At 39.5% G+C, this 17,937-nt stretch overlaps 1 protein-coding gene across 8 annotated transcripts in view; it reads left to right on the top strand.

Annotated features, from left to right (window-relative positions):
* Positions 1–3,891: 3,891 nt before the first annotated feature.
* MARF1 (meiosis regulator and mRNA stability factor 1) overlaps positions 3,892–17,937 on the top strand; it is a 35,267-nt gene continuing 21,221 nt past the window's right edge. For 3 of the 8 annotated variants that reach the window (XM_073362346.1, XM_073362352.1, XM_073362354.1), the window contains exons 1-7: positions 4,105–4,186; positions 6,485–6,689; positions 8,192–8,866; positions 9,957–10,131; positions 12,106–12,332; positions 14,656–14,773; positions 15,774–15,946. In XM_073362346.1, coding sequence (XP_073218447.1) covers positions 6,543–6,689; positions 8,192–8,866; positions 9,957–10,131; positions 12,106–12,332; positions 14,656–14,773; positions 15,774–15,946 — 1,515 coding nt within the window. In that variant the 5' untranslated portion in view covers positions 4,105–4,186; positions 6,485–6,542. The other 5 variants (XM_073362348.1, XM_073362349.1, XM_073362350.1 and 2 more) reach the window with 5 other exon arrangements.

Below are 17,937 nucleotides of genomic sequence, written 5' to 3' on the forward strand. Positions count from 1 at the left end.
GTTGTTCTTTAAAAAAAAAAAAGTCACCTTTGGGCTGACTTGTGAGTTTAGACTCCAAGGTCTAAATTTTCAGAAAGGTATCTCAGTTTGTAACCTTAACTATTTTAAATGCCATAAAAGTGCAAAATTTATACATTCAGGATACCCACTCAATCCACTTTTTGCTTACCATGGGATAAGATTCTGTGTGCAGTACTGCTCCCGCTGAAGTCAACATGTATTAGGATTAGGCCCTCTGTGAGACATTAGAAAGCAGCATTTACTTACATCTCATTTATGATCTCCCCATTTGGAACGTGTTTCCACAAAAACGACAGTAAGACTAAACAGAACCTATGAATGATGTGAGCACACCAGTATAATGTTTTTGTGTCTCCAAGATGCTGGGAAGGACAAGAATGTTCACCAGCAGTAAGCCTGATCCAAAAGCCTAATGAACTCAGTGGTACTCTATGATTTGACTTTAGTGGAATTTGGATCCAGTTCTTTTTGCTTATTAATTATTAATAGGGATAAGACATACTCAGTGTTGCTCAAGTACAATAAGTGTGTCCCCGTATTATAATGCACACAAATAAACTGCTCACTAGGTGTGTCTGATGTTTGCTTCCTGAAAGACTCAAAACAAAACCACAAATTACTACTTTGGAGGGTGATCCAGCCCACATATATGTGGACATACATCACTGAGCATTTTATTATTAATTATTGTGCACATCCAGCCGCCAGTTTAACAAGATGCCTGTTGATGGGCACCCACATATCTAAGCAGAGGACTGAGGACCTCATCCTAGTCCTGTTGATTTGAAAGATTCAAGTTCAGGCTCTAATTCCATTGATTACAATGACAGATAGGTGCCTAAAAACCTTTGAGGATCTGGGTCTGAGTCCTTAAGGCCCAGTCCTACAAAGACTTAAACACTTGAGTTATTACAATTCCAATGGGATTGCACACATACTTAGAGTCTTTGGAGGACCAGGCCACTAGTGTAATTCAGGTGGCAGTTCGTGTTACTGTAGACGATTCAGATATTAATGGAACACTCAACAACTAAGATAACTATAACTGAGAGAAGTTAGCAAAATAATTTTGAAATCAGATCCTCAGCAGGTGTAAATGGGTGCTGTTATTTTGACATGAACAGAGCATCTCCCATGTATACCAGTTCAAGATCTGGCCTTCTGTTTTTTTCTGTTTGCTTACTTCATGCATTTGAAAGGATTTTATAGTATATAATCAGTTTGTCTGTTTCACCTGTACGATGAGCTTTATCAACATTGACAGGTCTGGAGAAAAAAATCTCCCAACAATTATTATTATTATTTTTAATTTTTGGACAAACTATTAAAGGATGTTATACCAGCACTGGAAGTTTCTAAAATTAGTGGATTTTAAAAAACTTAAGTTGACAGTGCCCCTTAATTCTGCCCTTAAATTACTAAAAAATGTTTGTAGTTTTGGACGGGTTAAGAAAACAGCCTAAACAATTATCCTGATCCTGCAAACACATATGCTTAACTTCAGCTAGTTAAACACCTACGTTCATGACTGCAAGATAGGGACCAATGTCCCAATATCCTGCTGATTTTTTTAATATTAATTAGTTACCATTTGTGCACTAATTTTAAGATTGTAAGAATAGCTTGTATGATTATTCAGACCTTAAAATAAAAAAAATTATGTCTTAAATGGCTCACATTTTGATGAGTTTTACAGTAGCTTTTCTGTAACAAGATTTAGATTTCAGAAGATAAGCTATTAGAGCAAAAGTCCAGTTCCAAAATAGCACAATGGGGTCCTCGATCAAAGATTGGGGCTCCTAAGCACTACTTCAATTCAAATAATAAATAATAATAAAGGTTATTGTAATTACCTTGTTTGTAAGAAGACTATAAAAATGTGTCTGTTTTTCAATTAGCAGAGAAGTGGAGATGATGACATCTATAAGACTGAGTTTATTTCTACTTTGCAGATGAATGAATATTGGTTTTGTTGTGCTAGGGTTTACCTGCTAGATATTTTTACATTGAATTTCCCGTAAACTGGTGACATAGTATCTTCTTAATCCATTTTACCCATATAAGACCATACCAACTTCCTCAAAGTGGTCTTAACTGTCCAGATTTTGTATACATATTCTTTAGAGGGCCAAAGACCAACAGTCTCTGTGAAACAGAAAATACCAAATATTTTTTTAATGTCTGGATTAAGTGGGACTTTTCCAAATTGACACACCCTAATGGTGACCTAAATCCAACTTGACTGAACAGAGTTGCATGACTCAAGGTATGTCTGATTTGCTGAAGACCTTGAAGGAAAGTGCTGTAAAGTGAAACAAGCAAGATTTGTAAAACATAAGAATCCAGGGTAAGGCTGAGAAGCCTTGTCTTTTGGGTTCACAAGCCATCTGAGGGAAAACTGATGTTCCAGATTCTTCAAGACGGATCATCTTGGGAAGAGGAAGTCATGATATTGTAACGTTAAGGGTTTTTTATTTAACTGCTACAATTGAAAAACAAGTGGCATTTCAGTCTTTAAGTGTGGGCATAGCCATCTCAATATAAAAATGCTAAGATCAATATAAACACTTTTCTATCAATGTAACTGCACCGACATTAGGTGATTGCACCATTTAAATAATTTTTTTAAATAGTGATTTAGTTAAACCAGTGAAAACTGTGTGTAGATAAACCCTAATTTTCCCTCTCAGAGGTCAAATTGGGATGGAGTAAAGATGGGGGTGGTGATGGAAGTGCAGGGTCCTGGCCGTAGGGACTGGGGAGGAAGGCTTTGACCCTTCCTAGGGGCAGGTGGGATAAGGTCCTGATGCTCTACTCAAACTCCTCCCACAATCCAACAGTTGAACAGCAAGCAGCAAATTAATTAGCAGTTTTGATATTTAAATTATTATCATTAAGTTTCAGAGTTTACACCCTATTGAAATGAAAGGGGGCTTGGAATTTTATTATTCAAAACCATTTATGACTCAATCATTTGCAATGCATTCTTTGCAACCATGAGGTCTAGGGCTTTTTTTTTTTTTTTTTTAGGAAAGCATAAATTCTAAAAGGAACTGATGGAGCCACGCCAGAAACACTGGTATGGTGGATGTGTAATAGCTCAGCTGAACACTGTACTAATTGCTCCTTTCCTGCAGTGCAGGAATATCCTCCCACTTCTTGTCCACTACTAATCCATCATTAAAACATGTGTTTCCCATGAATCTTTCCCAGGCTGATCTCTCCAGCACTATCCTGACCTTCCAGTCCCTGTGTTTTATTTCTATATCTGAGGCCTTTTCTACATCAGTACAGTTACACCAATTGTTGGCAACCAACGGTTGAATGAAGGCCACTCCCTAGTGTAGACAAGACCTTAGTTCCCTTGTAACTGCCCCAAGGCAGAGACTACTGCGGTGTAGCCGTCTTGTAAAATGCTATGCACGTTTAACGCTCCCTAATTACAATGATTTTCTGGTGTCCTTTCCTGGACTACGGTGTCATGAAAACTACAGTAGGAATGTGAATGAACTGGAGCTCCATCCTGGCTTGACTGACACCAGGTGCCTCCTGAGCATTTCCCGCCCTGGGGGGGAAGGGGGGTAGAGTACCAGAGGGTGTAAGGGTGGAGAACTACCAAGTACCCCTGCTTCGAGGCCTGTTCCAGGTACTCCCCCATAAGCCAACCCCCAGTGTAGAACGAAGGTGACCAGATAGCAAGTGTGAAAAATCGGGACGGGGGGGGGGTAAAAGGCACCTATAGAAGACAAAGCCCCAAACAGCCTGACCGTCCCTATAAGAATCGGGACGTCTGTTCCCCCCGTAGGGCCCCTATTAGTGTCTAGTAGGATTGCTATAGGCTAGAGGGCTCTGTCTCCCCCTTTTTGTCGTGACGCAGTTGTGAGGCTGACGAGAGACGCAAGCCCTGATCCTGGGAGGGGGATTAAATGTCTTCCCCCTCCCCGACCCACTCCGGCTCCCCCCCCGCTCTAGCCTCGAAGGGGAGGGGGAGTGTTACGGCCGTAGCCGTTGGTTTACGACAGTGAGTTCATTTCCGGCACTGGGTGTTGCGTTTGGGGGCGGAAGCTGCGGAGAGGAGGGGGGAGCAAAGCAAAGGGGGTGTGTGGGGCTGGGGGGAGCCGGGATGTGAAGAGCGAGCGAGCCAGAGGCGGCGAGAGCGGCCCAGGTGACGGAGGGGGAGTCGCGCAGGCGGGCCGGGACGCCGGGCCCGCTCCGGGTGGCGGGAGAGAGCCTGGGTGCGGAGTCAGGCTGGGGGCCTAGGCCTCAAAGGGATCGGGCGTCGGGCCTGGGGAAAGCCCAGCGGGAGGGTGGTGCGCAGTCCTGGGCTAGGAGAGGGCTGAGCACCGGCGGCTTCCCGTGTCTCCGGTTGCGGCCCCCTCCTAACCAAGCCCGGCGCTACTTGGCATCGTTGGGGGAGCCTGCCTGTGTGGGAGCAACGGGGGTGCGGGGTCCTAGGGGCGGGAGGCTCTGACCCTTTCTCGGGCGGGATAAGGTCCTGGTGCTGCCCTGGGCGGGGAGCAGGTCCCCGGAGTGCCGTGGGGGGGGGGGGTCGCTTTGCGCTCGCTTCCTGAGCCGCCAAATCTTGCTGCCCTGTGTGCGCCCCCGAGCTGCGACCCCTTTCCCTTAGGCGCTTGCCCACGCGGGTTTAAACGTGTGTTTTCATCCTTTGTCGCCTGGCCATGTGCCCGGGCGGGGCTCAGTGGGAGCCCATTTCCCAGATAAACCCTCGGCAGTTTTTCTGGATTGCTCATCAAGACGCGCTCAAATTAAACCAGGCTTTCGTTTGGATGTAAGCGTTCCCCTGTAGCGTGTGAACTAAAAGCGTGAGCCCAGAAGAGACACTGTCTCGAGAATCGCTATTAAATAAAGCAAAACAGAGGGGGGAAGGAAAAGTAAACACAAAAGAGTTTAAAAGAAATCAGACTTTTAAAATCCTTTTGTTTTTAATAATTTTGAATGTTATAATAAGGGATCAATACGTTTATTTGAAAATTGTTATTAAATCGAATGTCCTCTTAAAAGAAACAGACCAAGGTTTCAAGATTTAATACACGTGATCTAATTTTGAAGAGGACAAATATCAGAGTACAGTTCAGAGTAGATTTCATATAGTTTTATTGCCAAATCTGGATAGCTTTAACATGGAATAAAGGCCAGTTCTCCTATTCAGGGCTAAACTTTCAAAAATGTAACTAAAGAGCAGAGGCAGCATGGTTTCTGTTGAATAGAATATATGGCTGTGAAGTCGGGAAGTCTGCATTTCTCATTATTAGCTCTTCTAATAATTTGCTGTGAGGTGTTGGACAAGTTGTTTAGCGTCTTTGTGACTCTGTGAAACAGCAGTCAGGTTTACATACCTCCGTGTGTGCTGAGGATTAGTAAAAGAGCTTTCCTTAGGTAAAGCTCTGTATAAATCCTGAGTACTTAAATTGCATGGTTTGTATTCTCTCATTTTTTTCATTACATTGCACTCACTCTTTGTGCTCTCCCGTTGGACTTTCTGTCATGAAACTCTAGCTCCTGGATTGCGGACATAGCAATTAGAGCCCTACAGCGGGACTGGGATGCCATAATAGTGGCAGTGGATAAAATGTACTTTGTTGTGGACAGAATTGGATAGGCAAAAAAAATCCAGACTGCACTAATTTGTAGGCAAACACTAAATCTCTCGTCAGTTTGTCATAAATAGAATTTCAGCAGTGTAAAACAAGTTTTTCTTTTTTAAATAAAGGTTTTCATACTTTAAACGAGGGATAGAAAGAGAATTGATTCCTATTATAACAGGAGTTAAAGTATGTTTTTACGTGGTTTAAGCAAGATTTGTTTTATTCTTTTAGCGGTAAAAATTGTTTCTGAATTTCATGTATATATAATTCTGTGTATATATAATGTGTACGTGTGTATGAGTGTGTGTGTATATATATACACGGAATTCAGAAGCAATTTTTACCACAAAGTATAGTAACCAACCCTTTTTTCTTTTTGTTAAGTAGCATGCGGAAATCTGTCTCTCTTGTGGGATTTGCGGGATCTAAGATATTTTACAGCTGGGAGCCAGATAAAAATGCAAGAAACCATGCGGAATGTGTATTGTGGGACGGGAGTGGGATTAAAAAAAATAGTCCTGCGCAGGGCTATAGTAGCAATATGTGTTGTTCAGAGTGTTGCTAGATATCCGTTGCTTAACTGGTTTTGTGTATTTACAGAAGCCACCATGAATGGATATGTTGCTTATGTTCACTTACCAGTGCTTCAGGTTCCCATTTTAAGATACAGGAGTAAGCTACAATAATAACTCGTATTGTAGAAATAAGTCTAATCTGTGTTCAAACCATTTTATTAAGTTGAATGCAAATAGTGCAGATCTACTGACTTTTCAACTTTGCAGTTCATAAACAAGACAAAAGCATGGCTGTGTTACGTTTTGAAGTATTAATATTTAAAATATGCACAACTTTAACAGGTGGGAAGAATGAAAGAAAGGAGGGATAAAAGAATGTTGAACTATTCTGTATGGCTGTATGATGGAAGGAAACAGAACGGAGAATCTCTGCAGTAGATCATTTGGATGGGTTCAACGACAAGATAATGATGCTAAACCATGGCTCTGGAAATTCTCTAATTGCTTTTCTACCACTGAACAGACTTCGCCTTTCAGTGCAAAACCGGTAATACTTTGGTATACTAAGAACATAACTGATACACTGGAACAGAGGAGTACACCAAATTGTCATATTATACCGTGTGGGGGGGTTCTTCCCGACTTCCACAGGTTATCGACTTATGCCCTGAATCATAAAGATGGTCTTAAGTTTTTATATTAATTATATAACTGCAAGATGATCTTATAAATGTCTAACCCACTAAAATAACATTAATTATCCAGCCACCATATAGATGTTCAATCTACCTGTCAGTAAAACACAGGGGAAATAGATGAGCCTGGTCCTGAACTTCCAACAAATTTGCCAAGATGGGAGAGTAAAATCTAGGGTTGATGACACCTTATGGAAATGGCTGTTTGTTTGCAACAGAGGTGGAATCACATGAAGGGGGCAGACTTGAGTACCCAGGTTACAAATCATCTAGGGCTCTGCGGGGGGGAGAAATTCCTCAAACTCCATTTAGCTTTTAGAAACTAATCCTTTACAAATATTGCCAAGATATTTGCCCGAATATTTGTAGTAGTGAGTTCTACAATATATGTGGCATGCAAGTGTATTCCCCTTTATCTATATTATTGTCTTTTTTTAATCTTGCTCTTGTATTATGGGAAACAGTAAATAGGAATACCCAACTGATCTTCTCAGAACCAATAGCTGCTAATTTTGATAATCTCTTGTAGAGCTCCGTATGTTATCCAGTCTTGGCTAACCTAAACATGGAATGTCAGCAGTTCTTACACTCTGTGTCTGTCCTTTATAATGCATCTTGCTATAGTGGCTTGGGGTTCAGAACTACTGTTCATCACCCAGCCTCCATAATATTAAGTATATCAAACATCAGTCTTATTAATACCAGGGGCATTCAACATCTGTATGTTGAAAATTGCTGCTTTGTGTTATGTTTGCGTTCATACTTTGTCTTCTATCTGTTTTTTGTCCTTTTAAGGTATTCATCTTTCACCTCATGGCTACCAGTCTTCTTTAATAGCCTTTTCAGAGGGACTTGATCCAAAGCCTAAGTAAATTCTATATGTTCCTGTTATCTTTATCAATTTTTTTTGTTATCTCTACTGTCCAGTCAGCTAGAATTTACCATTACAGAAGTGGTTGTATATCACTGTGACATTACTTGCCTGCTTTCTTTGCAATTTCAGAATATCTGTAATAATTGTCTTAACTTCCTTCTCCACCTCCAACATAGTAGCTGACCTCAGCCACTATCTTTTTATCTCCAAGATTTTGGGGAAATATCAAAACTATACAACATTCATCCCATTAGTTTTGTGCATGCAATTTATATATGAGTTGTATGGATTTCGGCACGTGCAGCTGGTGGAAAGATGGTCCTCTTGATTGTTACAATTTCCTGGCTCCTGTCACTTTCAGAATTGTAACTGGTGTGTGTGTGTATATATGTATATATAATTTTTTTTTTTAAACTATAAACTACTAGCTCATACATGAGAGATGCCCCTGAATGTAACTATGTGGCTTATTTTTTCCAGAAAGATTACATGGAGAACAAGAAAGCTGTTGTGGAATTGAAGGATGCTTCATCTCCTCTTCGTGCTGGCTCTAAACTCTTTCCAGCAGTACCACTTCCTGATGTTCATTCTCTTCAGCAACAGCAAATACAGCTTTCACCTAGCCCCAAAGTAAGCTGCTGTGCTCATGGATCTGACTCCTCTTGTACTCCTAAGATGCATTTTGGTGGTGGTGGTGGTGGTGGTAGCTTGATTCATCCTGGCACAATATTAGACTCTCAAAGCACTGGGACAATTACTTGTCAAGTAGGGTCAGGGTTTGCTTGTCAGTCTGCATCTTCGCTCAAGAATGCTCCAGCTAGAAGCAGTTTGTCAGGCATTGCAAGTGACTTCCCCAGCATGTGCATAGAAAATAATGTATCTTCCTGTCAACATCTGCCATGTTGTGGAAAACTCCATTTCCAGTCCTGTCATGGTAGCGTGCACAAACTGCATCAATTTCCAGCCCTTCAGAGCTGCACATCTTCTGGCTATTTTCCCTGTTCCGAATTTACAAGTGGGGCTACAGGGCACTTGGAGGAGCATATTACACAGTCGGAGCTAACATCACGTGTATGCACCAACTCTTTGCACCTAAATGTGGCACCTTCGGTCTGTTTAAAGGGCTCTCACTACTGTAATGAATGCTTAAGCAAGGTTTGTACATTTCTCATTTTTTCTTAAAGTGCTATATGTTGTAAATGCTTAAATAATGAATGTTAACTGGGAGACAAAATAGTTATGGTGGCCTATAGTTTGAATTATCTAGTTGATGTTAATACGTAGTTTAAGGGCCATGGTATCAGAAGCCTGCTCTTAATGTGAAGGTGGGAGATTCATGGAGGTAGCATTCAATTTCAGGAAGATAAAGCAGGTTATCTGAGATTATTTATTAATTGAATAGAATCTTTTCTAGTTCTGAAAGGAGCTGCTCACCTGTTCTGACAGCTCCAGATAAAACACTCCATTAGTAGTGATTCTATGAAGGATTACATGCAGATAATCTGTATGCAGCATGAGCAACTGATCAAGATAGATCCATCTCATGAGTTGGGAAAGCTTTTTTTTGAGCATTAAGATCAGCCTTTCTAATCTATAATTTATTTTTATGCTTCAGTACCAATTTAGTACACTTAACTACCTTCAAATTTAAAATCAGTTTAAATTTCAACAGAAGATCAGAAGTGAAGTATAGTTAAATGTATTCTACATCTTGTAATGCCAGGCATCGTTGAAAATGTAATTTGGGTTTTCAAGTTTGGTCTGTTTTTAATGTAGAACTGTACATAGAAAATCACTTCACAGAACTAAACAATGAGGCTAAGATTTTAAAAAGGGTGAGTGATTTTTGGGTGCCTCCATGTTGTATGCTCAATTTGAAATTTTTTTAAAGGCACCTGGGCATTTTGGTGGTGGTTTTTTTTGCCAGAGGGTAGGTGATTAGCACTTTCCGAAAAGAGTGCCCCTTTAATATGTTGAGAAGGGCACTCAAAATCACTAGTCGCTTTTTGAAAGTTAGGTCTGAATACATAAGGGAAGAAAGTCTGTGAGATGAGCACGCTTCATTCAATCAGTTAATATTACTATGGATTAGTTTCCAGATTAACATCTATACTCCCAGTCCATTGGAAGGTTGTTTTGTCATTGACATGAAGAGTAAAAATAATACAAAATGTTCTAGCTTAAATTAATGCATAATATTGTACATTAAACTAATTGGTGTTTTGAAAAAAAATTGCTCCAACAGCCAACCAGAAATAGCTTAATTGATGCTGCTAAAATCTGGCCAAATATTCCCCCTCCTAATACGCAGACAGCACCCATATCTATCCCAATGTGTAATGGCTGTGGAACCAAAGGAACAGGAAAAGAGACAAGTTTATTACTGGCAAGTAGCCTGGGCAAATCACCACAAAAATATGGTAAGACACATTTATTTGATTTAATGGATGCACTTCTTAAAATACCATTGAAAGTTAAAAGGTTATCTTAAAACTGCATGTCTCTCTGAAGATATTTCTTATGAAAAAGACTAAATGGAAAAAAAATTTTTTTTGTTCATTTGACAGTTCTCTGTATTTACTGTTTTCTACTGTATAGTTAGTTTTTCCATATTGTTTGTGTGGACCTTTTGCATAGCAGTATAAGGAAAGAAAACATTGTGGGGGGGGTTTCTTTCTTTTTAAGGAAAACTTAATTGTGAAACATTGGAGTGTATTTAGATTAGGTGTAATACCAGAAACTTACCTTAACCTACTTTTCCAAAATGGACTATGTACCAGGTTGATGATACCTCTTTAATACTTGAAATACTCATATATTTTTGTAAAATTTTAGTATTTGTGCTTCTGGTATAGTTACTATATTGTTATAGTGCAAATTTTTAAAAGACTATTGGCAATTGTATAAAATGATTGATGATATTTGTACAGTGGTATGCTAAATATGTTCTCCAGCTCGATTTGACAGTTTGCAATTTAGGTGTTATGACAAATCTTATTCTGGTAGTGCTGTTGTCTTCCCTTACGGGCTTGAGAGACTTAGGCCTGGCCTACACCGAAAACTAATGTCAACATAGCTTCATTGCTCAGGGGTATGAAAAAATAAAAATGCCCTGACTGATGTGGCTAAACGGGCCAAACCCCCAGTGTAAATGCTATTATGTCAACAGAAGAATGTTTCGTCATTCAGGGAAGCGGTGTTCCTCCTGCACTGACAGAAAACCCCCTTCCATCATTGTAGGCTGGATCTCTGCTACAGGGTTATGCTAGCATAGCTATAGCAAAATAGTTATGCCAGTATAGTCTCTGTAGCGTGGATTTTCCCCAGCCTTTTGGTTACCAATAGGAGTGCTGAGTGGCAAGCTGACAGTCCAACTCTCAGTTCTTGTCTGTTTGTGCTCAGCTTGTGAGAAGCTGTGTCATTTCAGCTTGGGAAGCAAATAGCTGTAGCCATTTTAGGCTTTTTATCCAGTTTTATGTTTTTTCCAAGATATGATTTCTGACAAATCCGTGGAAGAATAATTCATCAGACATCATAACCAAAAGTCCACCAGAAAAGATGATGTTTGCATGTTATCTGGCACTTATTCTTTTCTGTCAGTTCTATGTTCACTTCTTTGGACATTCCAATCGCTGACCATCTGTATGGAGTCCCTTTAATTTATCATCCATTGCCTTTGGTTTCTGCTTATTGTAGGTTAGGGTATGTATGTAAACATGATTCAGCTTTTCCTGTGGCCATTCTGTAAGAGCAGAAACTTGTCTTTGTCCCTCCTACTCCATAGCAAATTCCAAGCCTCACATCTGTTCTTCAGTTTAGTTTGTTCGCCTATAGGAGAACCTTGCATTTACTGCGTAGTTCCTTGGTTCTTGATAACCACTTATCCCAGAGTTGGCATTCCAATCCAGATTTCTTTGTTTTTGGATGCTTTCTCTGACACAACATTTTAAACCATACGGTTTAAATATTTCTTTTCCAGTACGAATTCAGTATTCATTATGAACTTTTAACTGTGTGGTGTTACTTCAGATATAATTAAACAATTTAGATAGTCTACATGGCTATTTCTAGCGCTGTAGTATGAGCCCAAGTTGTACACCTGGGCTGAGACTTACTGCTATGGGTTTTTTTGCTATGTAGACATACCCCAAATGTCTCTTTTAAATGAAGAAGAATCCTTACAGATCAGAGAACTACAACCTTGGAGGTGTTCAGATGTGATCAGTTTCCTAGCTGTATTTCTTTATGATTGTCTTCCCATGCCTGTAGTTCTTTAACATCTGAAACGTCCCATCTTTTATATGTTTGTCCTTTATGCTTATAACTAGCAAAGTGTCATATAGTCTCAGCATTTCCCAATTTAACGTAAAGGCTGTTTTGTTAAATTTCTACAGGGTCTCCAGAAGTTTCAATAACAGGCCAGGTGCTGGAGAACTTGCCCCCAATTGGAGTCTTTTGGGATATTGAAAATTGCTCTGTTCCCACTGGTCGTTCAGCTGTAGCAGTTGTACAACGAATTCGTGAAAAGTTTTTTAAAGGTCACAGGGAGGCAGAATTCATCTGTGTATGTGACATTAGTAAAGAAAATAAAGAAGTTATTCAGGAGCTGAACAACTGCCAGGTATGAAAATGTTGTAATCTATTTGCTCATGGCATTCTGTATAAAAAATAATGCAGATCATCTTTAATGAACAGAAGCAAGTTTTTTTTTAATTAAAACAGTTTCACTGGGGAAGATAGAAGTTACAATTTTAGCTGAATTTATACATGCATTAATTTTCTTTAGAAAAAATAGACATGACGGCTACCTCCTCAAATGTGGTGTGTGTGTGTTTTTGTTGTTGTTTGTTTAAGATGCACTTCGTTACCTGTGGAACAATCTTTTGTTTTTGGGAGAATCTTTGTTTCATTTGGTAATTTAAGAAACATTTCTAGCACAGTTCACAGAATTTGCAGCTAAATCACCAACTCAGATGACCGGTCAACCCACAAGGTCAACTGAAACTTGTTGCTGATATGAACCTTTCCTAAATGGAGAAAGGGTGCACTGGGTGGAAGGGACATTGGAGCACAGTTAGTGTTGTTTGGGACTCCTTTACTCCACATTGCCACATAATTTTAAGGGAAAGCTTCTTAAAAAGTGTTTGAAAGTGTGGCATTCTAATCTCTTTGGTTTAATTTTTTAAACATTAATACTTTTGTAAGTTTTTCTCTGAATTAGTATACACAATCACCATCTTTACTACTTTGTAATGTTTGGGCATTCAAAAATTCTGTGTTTTGGCTGGCAACTAGCCTGCTTAGATTGGGTTAGATGATGTGATAGGGAGTGCCAGACTTCTGTCATTGGGTTTTTTAAGTGGAGGGAATGGGTTATAATTAAGACCCTGCCAAATTCATGGCCGTGAAAAATGCATCACAGACCATGAAATCTGGCTATAATGGTGGTGGGTGGGGTGGTCATGGCATTGCCACACTTCTGTGCTGCCTTCAGAGCTGGGCAGCTGGAGAGCGGCAGCTGCTGGCTGTGCCCCCAGCTCTGAAGGCGGCAGCACTGTCAGCAGAAGTGAGGGTGGCATGGCATGGGGGCAGGGCGTTGTCCGTTTGCAGGGGCAAGGCTGGCCTTACGGGTGGGCAATCACTCAGGGTGAGGTGATCGGCGGGACACCATGGACACACCAGTGTCTGTGCGCGCACACACAGAGCCCAAGATCCCTTTAGCCCTCAAGTTCTGGGTTATTTCCAAGGGTCAGTTCCCTTTATCAGTTACCAGTTTGTGTGAAATGTTAACCCTTCAAGGCTTACCTTATGAATACTAAACAATCTTCAGTAGTAACTTCGTTTACCTAGCAAAAGTTTTGATCACTAATACAATATGCTGAAGTTTAAATATTTCACACTTCAGTTGCATTTTAGCATTCAGTTTCAGTAAATCTTGTCCACTCATCTTGGAACATATTTAGTAGACACTTAAACTGACTAAATGTCTGTTTTCTTTTAATGCAAGTGCCTTATGTATGTTGTGTTGGGAAAAAGAAGGGGGAAACCCCATTTCACAGGTAGACTTATGCTTTGTTAAAATGGTCAAAAATATGTAAGTGGTTTTTTGGGTTTTTTTTTGGTTTTTATTGTATCTGTCTTGTTTTTATGAGAACAGTAGTTCAATTCTCCTTTTTTGATTATTGGCACTGTATATTCAGGAAAGCTGACACTTATCAATTGCTTCTGTGTTTTCAAAAATGTGTATCCATCAATCCTTCTGACAAGTTTGTTTTTGTTCACTGCACTGCTGATAGTTTAGCAATTGGTGTATGTTTTCTTTTCAGAAAATAAGTTGAAAATAACAGCTGCACACAATCATTTATCAATAATTCCCATGCATGACTATTTTACAGTTTTTAACTTCAGGTATTCAAAGCAAGGTATAAAGTGTTTCCCTCTTCATAAACAACCCTCTTACTGTATCTCAATAAAATATAGATGCAATACTGAACTATGGTTTGTTCTGAATAAACTAATTTATATATCTATAGTAAAAGTCTTGTTTGCTGTATTATAATTTCCTCACTTATACATTTAAGTGCATGTACCTTCTTTTTTCTCTTTAAAGGCAGAGTTAGATGCGCCAAGGTAAATTAATTAGGTCTGTTTATTTCAACAGGAATCTCTTAGGAATTTTTAACCACTCTGAAGTTCTTATAACTTCTCTAACTTTTTTTTCTCCCAGGAAACCTTTGTTCTAGTTCATATCTTTTGTATACTGTATACTCTATATCATTATCTATACAATGTGCATTAACTCCTTAAAATACATGGAACTATGCAATTTTTTTCAGTGGCTCATTCCTATTATGCGTTTTTAAAGAACCTGTCAGATTTGTTACCAGTTAATGCAGTCTTCACATTCAGTTCTTTCCTTAAGGCATCTTCCTTTAATTCTGCAGGTGACTGTTGCTCACATCAATGCCACAGCAAAGAATGCAGCTGATGACAAGCTCAGACAGAGTCTTAGAAGGTTTGCTGATACACACACTGCACCTGCTACTGTGGTCCTTGTATCAAGTAAGAATATTAATCACATTGAAGAACACAGTGAAAGGTTTTATGTAAGATGTAGGGAACAGAATCTTGTTGAGAATTTCCAGTCAAACTTTCAGACATTACACTGAGTGTTCTTTCCCCCAAGTTGTTTAGAATCCATGCTATTTTAAGCAAAGTGCTCAAGTGAGAATTCATGATGAGTTCCAGTGATGCTGATAGAACAGTAAACTTAACTATAAGAAAATGAATATTACTGTTTAGTGCTTCTGTTAAACCAGGATGGAAACTTATTTGCCACATCACGTTGACTATCATAGACTGCTCTTAATAATAATGGTGTCAGCCAGTAGGGGCTTAAGTGCCAACTTCAGATAAATTTTATTATATTGAGTACTTGTCTCTATGAAAACTCTCTAAACTTTCAGAGTAGCAGCCGTGTTAGTCTGTATTCGCAAAAAGAAAAGGAGTACTTGTGGCAGCTTTAGAGACGAACCAATTTATTTGAGCATAAGCTTTCGTGAGCTACAGAGTGAGCTGTAGCTCACGAAAGCTTATGCTCAAATAAATTGGTTCGTCTCTAAGGTGCCACAAGTACTCCTTTTCTCTAAACTTTGAGCATAATGAATGCAGATATGTTTAATGCTTCACTATTATAGGAGAATAATACAATATACACACTTAAATTTACAGTCACAAGTATTTAATGAACTGTGTATGTACTGCATTGGGTTTCACTTAAGGCTATAATATTCCATTTTAAGCAAAAACAAATGTTACAGAAACATACAGTACCAGTTTAACTCTTCCTGATTAAATTTTTAATGCTGCTATTTGAAAATAAAACCTTGATTCCTAAATTTCTTAAATACTAACTGCTGATTAAATCTCTGCCATGAATGTTTGCCATTGCTATTCTTTCCCTGAAAGGTTTTTTTGTTGATGTTTTGGTGACAGAGCTTTTTAAAGTAGTCTTTTTAACCACTAATATTTGCCGGTGTGTGTGTGTGTGTGTCTGTTTCAGCTGATGTAAACTTTGCTTTGGAACTCAGTGACCTGAGACACCGGCATGGTTTCCAGATAATCTTGGTACATAAGAACCAAGCTTCTGAAGCACTCTTGCATCATGCTCATGAGCTTATCAGATTTGAAGAATTTATTTCAGACTTGCCACCAAGGTTACCATTGAAAATGCCAGTAAGTGACTTTTTTTGTTGTTGTTGTATACATTGTAGAAAATATGAAATAGATATTGACCTTTATTTCCCTGATTGTGGGAGAAGTAAGTGAATATCAGGACACTTCTCAGCAGAACTGCTATTTCTCACAAGACTGTAACTTTTTGGAATTGGTCTTAATTTCAACTGAATACGTGAGCACTAATCCCTAATCATTAAATGACCAATATCTATTTTTATCAATGACTTACCTAAAGCTTAAGATTTATTAAAATGAAACAATAAAAGCAGAAAAAAGTAGCAATCCAGTTAAAATCCTCATTGTTTACCTAATGAAATGTGCATTTTGTATAAAAGTTTGTTAAACTCAAACACTGTTTCTCTTTCAGTGCTAAAAGCAAGCTGTGTCGGAATGCACTTGTATTTTAAGACAGTCTTTCTGTGCTTTTGTGGTATAAACAAAAGATAAGAAATGTGCCGTAACAACTTATTTACTCTAGGCTGCCTTGATTTTTCTACCTCGTGAATGTGATGTCACTATCTTAAAGAAAAGGCCCCTTTAAGGGAAGATTTCATATAAATTAAAGAATCTCTTTAACATCAGGAAAGCTGATGATCTGGTTCACATCATGGCTGGTGTATTTGGTGAAAATTCTTTCAAGTTAGGCTGGATGGTTCTTCCTTTGAGAATTCTCCCCTCTCTTCTTTCCCCTTCAAAATCAGCCCCTTTGCAATGCAATTTCATCCTTCGAGTCTCACTTGGAAGGGTTATGAAACACTCATGAAAGAGTTAAAATTAGTTTTAAAGTATTCCTGCTGGAAAGGAGTACTGATCTAGAAAACGATGATAGATGTCTCATTTTTCTTATCCACCCACCTCTTTATTTGTAACATGTTCAGTGAGCAGACTGTTGGCCTCATCCTCAATCTGCTGGGCTAGGTATAGTGAAATTGTAATAAGGCTGATGGCAGTGGAGGCTGAACTCATTAGATGACTTGGCATGGAAGGAGCTGTGCAGTTTTGGACTGTTTTTCCACCACCGTTTAACCACCAGGTCTTCCATAAGTTTCTAAATGTAGCTACATACATTAAAAATGTCTGTTTCCTGAGTCACTCAGATCTTAATAAGGGTTAAGGTATCATCTGAGAATGGGTGGGAAAGCAGTTATTTTCTTAGTTTTGCATATCTGCACTTCTTGAGTAGGATTTTACCACTATTGGTAATCTTGTGGTATTGAAGCAGCAATTCCCGATTTCATTCCAAAACATCCCTCTGTATTTATCTCAACTTTTTATACCTGTTCCTCAATTCTGTGATTGCTATTTCTTCCATTCTCTCCTCTTTCTATCATTGCAGTACGCATAATTTTCTGAATGCTCCAGCTAATGGGATGACTGCTATTCTGTGATGGGGTGTATCAGGCATTTGCTGACCTCTGCCAGAGGCCCCACTGTCCTGGCACACCCAACTATAAGAAGGTGCCCTGCTGGAAGGCAAGAGCTGCAAGTTCAGAGTTTCAGTGGATGTCTAGAGAGGCTTCCCATGATCAGCTGCATGCAGAACTAGTGAGAGTTGGTCCTTCGGTACCTAGAAGGGCCAGGAGCAGGCAGAGACCTATTGATGCCCAGCAGGCCAGATAGAAAAGGGCTGGCTGATTGTATTGGGGCCAATGCTGGGTGAAGCCAGCACAGGGAAAGAATACCTGTAACACCATGTCCTGGGGGTTCTCTTGTGGCAAGTGCACACTACAGTACAAAATCCTCTGAGGCAATGTTGTTCAACCCGTAGTGTGATCCTCAGGTGGATTGTGATTGGACACTAATTGGTTCACAGCCTACAGTTTGTAGAGGGGGTCAAAATCTCTTGGCTGCTAGGACCCAGTGAGAGCAGGGCAGGGAGGGAATGCCTCCTGCTGCTACTGTTCCCCTCCTATCCACAAACCCAGTACCTGTGGAGCTGACTCCACAGGCTTCAGAGTGGGCAGAACAGCAGAGAAGAGAAGCAAAAC

This window comes from Lepidochelys kempii, chromosome 10 (genome assembly GCF_965140265.1).
Source record: "Lepidochelys kempii isolate rLepKem1 chromosome 10, rLepKem1.hap2, whole genome shotgun sequence".
Classification (NCBI taxonomy): domain Eukaryota; kingdom Metazoa; phylum Chordata; order Testudines; family Cheloniidae; genus Lepidochelys; species Lepidochelys kempii.